The 8,513-nt window shown below is 39.8% G+C and overlaps 1 protein-coding gene across 1 annotated transcript; it reads right to left on the reverse strand.

Moving 5' to 3' along the window:
• Positions 1-2,392: 2,392 nt before the first annotated feature.
• On the reverse strand, positions 2,393-4,360 carry LOC135583842 (uncharacterized). The gene is made up of 2 exons (XM_065097546.1): positions 4,200-4,360; positions 2,393-3,519 (listed from the first exon to the last, which is right to left on the reverse strand). Exon 2 carries the CDS (start codon positions 3,508-3,510, stop codon positions 2,662-2,664), a length of 849 nt encoding a protein of 282 aa, XP_064953618.1. The 5' UTR covers positions 3,511-3,519; positions 4,200-4,360; the 3' UTR covers positions 2,393-2,661.
• Positions 4,361-8,513: the final 4,153 nt, after the last annotated feature.

An 8,513-nucleotide genomic window follows, 5' to 3' on the forward strand; every position in this document is an offset into this window, starting at 1 on the left:
AAGGATGAGACTAAAGAATGCCTCAACCTATTGTACCACATCCGAGCTGAACCTTGGAGGGTGGTGGGGAAGGCTCAGCACATTAAAGCATTGAATGTGCTGTATAAAGCCATTTAGGATCAGAGGGTGGTGACATGCTCCACCGGGTCGGAGCTACCATCGTAGGCCTCTAATGTCGAGAGGTGAAAATTGAGGGGAATCGACTTATCCTGGATCTCTAGGACAAAGGAGATCCCCTGAAGGTGTCTCCCCAATGTTCTTCCTTCAACTTGCAAAACTCTCTTTGGACCTCATTTAGGCATCGGCTAACTAGGCGTAGCTAAGCCCTAAAAGAGTCCACCGAGTCAGATAGCAGAGTGTTTGGCTCTGGACAACTTATGGTGACCCATGGGGCCTCTGGGGTACCGTGCTTCGACGTCAATCTCCGCCCTCCTAACTGTTCTTCATTTGGTGGGCAAGTGTTCGTCGCTCAGGGTTGTCGATCAACCATGGGAGAGTCCTAAGGTGTAAGGGAGAGAGTTAGTGGGGCCATAGGCAAGGGCAGTTTTGGTGGCACTATCAATTGAGCAAGATGGGGGATGAGGGGAATGATGGCTTGCATCATCCTAGTCAAAGCTTGGACTTGATGGGTGAGGCCCCTTAGTAGAGATGATAAGATGTCCCATGCTCCCTGTAAGGGGAGAAAGCTCGGAGTTGTGAAGCAACCTCCGATAGTTGCTCGAGGTCTAGGATACAACATTTCCATCCACGTGCAGAGGGAGGGGGAGCTATCCCTTGAGGCCGAAAGTGGAGGGGGTTGCATGCGTCTCTTCTCCGGGATGTTCGCTAAGGTTGGTTGATGGTTGGCGTTCTTATGACATGGGCCCTCCTTCTGACACCAAAAATATTTTGTACCTTTATACTGTGGCCAAGGTGTTAGCATGGCTGGGCCCGTCCCGAGTGCGCAAGATCACCAGTATAATCTTTGAGCTGGAGTATGTTAACCTGATGTCTGGTTGAGGGGGCGTAGGCCTCGTTCTCCCAAGTGGAGGCTAAAGATCACTCTTTTAGCTTTCCCTCGGGTACCTACACATAAGTCGAAATCGGGAGGGGGATTCCCAACTCGATCCCTCTGATGCTTAAGTTAGCAAGAGTTGGAGATAGGAGAGTTGGAGTATGTGTGTGTATGAGGTCTGACCCCAGCATTATTCCTGGGGGTGGCTTTTATATCTATTCCTATATGCAGTCGTATGTAGAAGCTTTAATACTTCTCGATCATCATCGTACATGGGTGTTTAATGCCCGCTGACATCACAGGTGGTGGGCCCATGCATTGGGTGTAGACGTCTGATATTATGCTCGATCTAGTCTTGTTCAACGCTGCTTCCTACCTCCTGTGTGACCCGATACATGGTCATGTCGCCTCGCACAGCCTCGAGCAGAGTGAGTACAGGGGGATGGTGTCAGATGACTAGTTGGCCTCAGGCTCATGGTATCGAGTTGGCTCGGTGTGACATGTCATCTAAGGAACACCACGTTGAGTCTGTGGTAGCTGATGTGTCACGTGAGATGAATATCAAAATATGTTATATTAATATGCATGTATGGCGCATGATAAAATAAATAATACGAAAGAATATCAAAGATGGGGAAAAGCAAAACATATATTAAGGTCCATCCTAAGCATTAGTGTGGTCCATTGGACCACTGGGTAACATGTAAAGGCAACGTGCCACTTCCCATGCATCTTTTGCAAACCCACCACAATCTGTACTATTTCCTTTGGTCTTAAGAAGTTATGATGATCACTGTGATATCTATCCCTTCTGTCTTGGTGAAGAACACAAGGGTGCAGGTCGAAGACAAGTTATCACAACGGATCGCAGTGGATTGTTCGCAGTTGATACATAATGACATCTGAACATTGATGAGGGGAAGACAAAGGTATTAATGGATGTGACACATATACCTAAGATATGTGATGGAAGTGATCAGGATTTCTAGATAAAGATGGAGCTGCGATGGTCACCGAGACATGATGTAAATCTCCTTATCTGTTGTTCTGTGTAGTAGATAAAAGAAGAGTTGCTTTCAACAAATACTATTCCTATCGCTGTTGGAAGCCTAAGCTGAGAGTATTCAGCATATTCGAGTCTTACGAACATGTAATTTCTCATTAACTAAGTTCAGTTCCACATGTGATAGCATAAATGATTAATGTTCTCATTTATCATTATTAAGCATCAGAACATAAGCAACAGTATCATATCTCATCTGTCAGATAAGACTTTAAATGGCTTGGTAACTGCAGATAGGTTTTATGAGATCATTTAGTACTTTTAGAAGCATCAAGTATGCATGACTGATGCAGCTATTTGCAATATGTGATAGAAATCTTACTGTTAGAATGCTATGATGGAATGTGTGCCATGCTTTGTCTATATAACTGCAAGTATGCAGCAATGGAGTACAATTGCAGCTGGAAATTTCACACACACTCTCTCTCTTTCTCTCTCTCTCACACACACACACATAACAAATTCTATATATAAATCTTCTTCTTCTACTTTCAAACACACAAAAACTTTATATGCCACATCCAATACTTAAAAGGCCAGCATTTCCAGTACATGGAGAAAAAGAACATCACTGAGTTGTGAGTACACGCTGCTTATTCTTATGCTAGTGATCATGAGGGTGGTGCTTGAAGACACTACTGTTTTGTTGGAGAACCACCAAGTTAGGGATACCTGCATGCAGAGAAGTTCTTAGGGGGACACTTCCTGATGCTGGGCTTGCCATCTGAACGTGGCCATACTGCTTTGATTCCATGTTCTGCGCCATGTGTGATGCAAGTATCGCAATCGGGCGGTAACCATGAGGTGCTTCGGATTGAGCAAGAGAAGAGTAAGCATTCGGTGGCTCCAAATGATAGAAAGGACTGTAAGTGACTGCACTGTTCTCCAACACAACGCCACGGGTTTCCTTCAATGCTTCCTTTTCTGTGCTCCCCATAAGAACATCTAAACTGTTACTGACATATCTTGGCACAACGTTGCTGTTAAAGATATCAGCAGTTGCCAAACTAGATGATGATGCTAATCGATGAGCTTTATCTCTGGGAAGAAACTCACCATCATCAGGAACGGTGTGGCCAAAGAAAGCTGGAGTTGCCACAGACTGAGGGAACTGAGTGAGATCTCCTTGCAGCATTTCCAGTGGGGGAAGCTTATCGATCTCATGCTGAGCAGCATTGATCAGCCAATCCACGACTTTGCTGGGTTGATTCAGACCAAGCTTATCCTGAAGGTCATACAGTTGGATTGCTGTGGGCACTGATAGCCTGATGCGTCGATCCCTTAAACCTCTTATAGTTGTCACCTTGCTGTGTCTATCTTTTCCTCCAAAGGATCTTGACACTCGCACGATTCTTGGATTTCTGAGTGCCGACCATGCTCTCGAACTTGTTTGACCCTTATCATCAACACCTTGCTCGGTGAAAGCTTCTCCTTCTCTTGAGTTTTGGATCATCTTAAGTCACTGTTTTCATCATCAGTTACTAGATAATTCATATATACTTCTTTCATCTAAATTGAAGAGAGAGAGAGAGAGAGACAGAGAGAGAGAGAGAGAAAGAGAGAGAAATCTACTAGCGTTATTTGTTGAAATACATATGACAACTTATCTAGCTTGGATCTTTAAAAATCAAGTTATGTTAACTGGATCTTTAGAAATTAAAGATCAATATCATACGATTTATGCAGCATATCAAGCATGCATCTACACAAAAGGAGAGATACAAAAAAGATGCTGCTTATACACAGCATAAGCATAATAAATTTCTTTTTCTCACAATATATGAAGGGAGAGAGAGAGAGAGAGAGAGAGAGAGAGAGAGAGAGGAAAGCTGAATTTTGATTTATTTCTGAAAATTCTCAAGAAGAACAATTAAGAATTGAACTCTTAGATTTTAGATACATAGATCTAAGACACCATATTACCTAAGCAAAATGAAAAGGATTATTTATGATTCCATCTTTCTCTAAAAAGAGAGAAGAAGGCATACAAAGATCTCAATAAACTATTTCATATGCAAGAACTACCTCTTCTTAGTTCAATATAGTAACGAAGAAGAGTGAGAACAACTTAAGAACTCAAATTCTTCCAAAACTCAAAAATCAAGCTATCGGGGAAGAATCCGGGAGTCGGCAAACCCTCACCTCCAATTTGCTCCAGGTTTGCTCAGACTTCATATTAGGTTGGATTTCATCTCGAAATTTGCAGGCAACTCCATCAGGTTATGCACTTTGATCTTGTTCAGATGCTGTGTTTGCAGGAACCCTAAAAAGAGAAAATAAAAAGGTGCAGCCCATTTGCAAACATGTGGTGGATATTTATGCCTATCAAGTTGATAGATAAGTCACTACTTTTATCCTTGTAGCTCAAGCATATCTAGCAACTACTGTTTCATCAACAGGGGTAATTTGGTCTGCTACATGTATTTTTCATCATGTACAAACAATCTGTTTCAGAAGAGTCTCTATTCTTCAATCTGTACAGAGACAAAAAGCATGATGAAAATGTTCAAATAGAGACATTTTCGTCGTGAATAGCTTGATAAGTAACATACATACATACATACATACATATGAATTATGCATGTTACAGTAACAAAGTCAACTTACTCCCATAATATCATGTTCTTATGGGCATATTTTTCTCTTTGGTGCATTTTACATGACAGATGGAAGTCAAACAAACTACGGTAGCAAGAGTTGATTTCTTAAGGTATGACAGCAACCAAAATCAAGTTAAACATGGATCATCCTTGTATAGTTTTTGCAGAGTCAAGCTGATGGAAGTGTGTATTTTGACCTTGTAGGTATATATATCTTCCATGAAAGCATGTATAATTGAAACCCTAACAAGGTACCAAGTAGCCCAGGGACCATCATAACCTCTTTAAGGCATCCACTCATGCTTGGAGGACCACTGAGTTTGCCAGCCTTCTTTGGCTAGACAAGTCTGCGCAAAGCAAATTGCAAACAGATCGAGGCATGTCTGCAGTGGTCTTGATCCTCATCATAGCTCCTAGCTGCACCACATTTGACATCACATTTAAGTCTTCTTTGTTGCAGAAGAGCCATTGATGCCTTTAATCTCATCACAGTTGAGTGATCCTTGTTGCAGGAAAAGAAGGCCATGAGCTAAATACAATCAGTGCCTTGAAGCTGAAATAAGATGGTTTCTTAGAGAAAAAGTTAGCTCACTAAGCAATAGTTTCAGGGAATATTTCAAGAGGTATGAGTTCTAATGAGATGTGTGTGGTAAGAGCAAGAGACTCCTTGATTCTTCAGTAGCTTCTGCATCACGTAGAAACACAGAGAAGAGTTGATTTCATGCTTATCTATTGTGAGCTAACAAATGCAGCTACAGCTGCTCTTACAGGAGGCCTCATTGTGATCCGAAAGGGAATACAGAGGATGAACTTTCTGAACATGGAGCAATGCCGAAAAGAAGAATCCCTTCCTTCTTTGGATAACACGACTGAGACATAAAACCCACATCCATGTATAAAGAGACCAAGCAAATCTGTCGGAGAAATGAAAGCACAGGAGAAACACGAAGTAAGCTTAAGAAAGAACTAAGGAGGAGGCTCTTAATTAGTGAGTGATGGGGAACGGCTATTGCTCACCTTCTCCTCAGGGAAAAAGGGAGAGACGACGGAGGTTGAAGTGGATGGGATGGAATGCTCTTGCAAGGAAGAATATAACTTCGTTGGTGGCCTCTGTCAACCTTCGTTGGACAGGAAAGCAGAGGGAAGTCCATCGCGACCATGATAACCGAACCCAGAAAGATTCAGCAGCCATTTGCCTTGCTCTTTGCAGTCTTGTCGCATGCACAGGCACATGCACCTCTCTGATGGCCTGAAAAGAGAGGGGTGTCCTCGTGAACTAACCCAGATATCACATGCCTACCATTTTAGGGTTTTGCAGTGACCCTATGGTTTGAGAGCCATGGAGATCTCCATGTATGTGAGTGCATTAAGGCTCCACACACAGAGAGAGAGAGAGAGAGAGAGAGAGAGAGAGAGAGAGAGAGAAGGTGGGTAAACAGGCTTTAGGGCAGGAGGGATGGTCCTGAAAGCAGATCAATGGAGAGTCTGCATGCAAGCTGGAAAAGGGTGCGCTGATAAATTCTGTACAAGCTTAGTAGAATTCCTGCAATGTCTCCTGAAACTATGGCAGATACCAGTAAATCCAACAAGGACAGTCAAGTGTGCTCCCCCCACCCAACACCACCTCCCTCATCCCCCAACAGCACCACCACCACCACCATCAACAAATACATACCACTGAGAGAAGAAGAAAAGATGATTTGATAGAGAAATAAGGAGAACAGAAATCAGAATTCAAATATTAATTTTGTGATTATATCTTATATAAACTTATATAATATAGTTAACAAGTAGAGATAGGACTACTATTGCTCGGGTGATAGGGATAAATATGAAATGATAATTTTATATTTCTTATATATTTTAATATTTAATTAATCTATGATTTTAGGATCATTCATAGATTTAAGTGCATAATTTAGATGTATGATTCGAGTGTATAATTAAAAAAATATTTTTTAAAAAATTTATATAAATACACACTACCTTATTAAATAATATCATCTCTTTTACAAAAAATTCTTCAATTCTTCATGATATCAGAGTCTTCTTACTTTAAGCAAGGCTCTCTCTTCCTCGTTACCCTATTGATCTGTTGACTATTGTTATTCCTCTTTCTTACCCTCTATGTTGCTATTTTATAACTCTTGATTTTTTGCTTCCCGATTTCATATTTTAGTATTGTACCGAAGATGAAGACATGGGACTCCTCCCTATCAATCTCCTAGTATGATATGCTCTGCAATATATCTACTCTACTTTATCAATCTAATTATCCTCCTCTAATGATTAACTTGCTTCTCCAATGATCCTCCATTATTGTTTAGTTCTACTTGACAAGCGTTCCCTCTATTCCTATGTTGATGCCTACTACCCAACATCTTCACTAGCGTCCTCCTCCCCTTCTTGTCAGTCGCCGAATTTTCTTAAATGCACCTCTTACCATATCAATCAATAGTTCTCATCTAAACATATATTCTCTTATTACTCTAGTTCAACAGCACCTCACCTTCCCTGCAACTTCATATACCTCTCCACTAACTCATTCTACAATGCCCAATGAAGCAATGCCCTCGGCACCATAAATGATATCTTTGTCCTCTCCTCGATCAAGTGACATTGAAGTACATCAATCTGATTAAGTATGTGTCACTAACTCTTCACCAATTCTTATACCTTCAATATAACCTAATAATACCATTGGGTCTAGGAATCACTTGACAACATGCTCCAAAAATGATGTCTTTAAACCATATCAAATATTTGACCTTCGTGCTATCACAAGCTTTTCAACTAAGTCCATAACTATCACCTAAGACCAAAAAATCTCCAGAGTGGCATAAAGCTATATGTGAAGAATATGATGTTCTACTTCATAATATCCCATGGACCTTTGTACTATCTCACCTCATGCAAAATGTCATCAGGTGTAAGTGAATCTTTCAAATTAAGTGAAACCAAAATATATCTATTACAAGATACAAAGCACATCTAGTGGCTAAAGGATTTCACTAATGATTAAATGTTGATTTCGTATAGACTCTCAATAAATTATTATATCGATGATAATTCGACTCATCCTAAGTTTCGTTATCAGTCAAAGCTGATATGTATGCTAACAAGATGTTAACAATAATTTTTTACCGTCCTTAATTGAAGATGTCTTTATACAACAACCTCCTATTTTCATTCACTCTTAATATCCGAACAATGTTTGTAAACTACAAAAAATATTTATGGATTTTACCAAGCTCCAAGAGCTTGGCATCGAATTTGGCTCATTTTTTATGTTAATTGACTTCGTTAACTCCAAGTCTAACACCTCTTTATTCCTACGATAGTAAAAGAGATGTATTAATTGTCTATGTAGATGATATTATCTTCAGGCAATAATTTCATGAAGATTAAATAATTTTTTAAACAATTAGCTGATTAATTCTCCATTAAAAATCTAGGAACCTTAAGCTATTTTCTAGGAGTAGAAACAATGCTCACATCTTATACACGTTTTCTATCTTAAAAGAGGTATATGAATATAAATACTATAAAAGAAATCTCCACCTTACTCTCCACCACTAAGTCACTCAAATTATTTCATAATAATTTTACTATTATGGATCTCACACAATACCAATAAGTACTTAGTTACTTATAGTACTTATCTCTCATATGTTTAGATATTTCATTTGTAATCAATAAATTATCATAATGCATGCATTAATCCTCCATTGTGCATTGATCTACACTAAAACATGTCTTGTAATATTTTATAAGGACTCTCAATTATAGACTTTTTATTCATAAACACTAATAACTTTATCTCTATGATTTTATTGATGTTGCTAGGGCAAGCAAC

Source organism: Musa acuminata, chromosome BXJ2-3 (genome assembly GCF_036884655.1).
Source record: "Musa acuminata AAA Group cultivar baxijiao chromosome BXJ2-3, Cavendish_Baxijiao_AAA, whole genome shotgun sequence".
In the NCBI taxonomy this organism is placed as follows: Eukaryota; Viridiplantae; Streptophyta; class Magnoliopsida; order Zingiberales; family Musaceae; genus Musa; species Musa acuminata.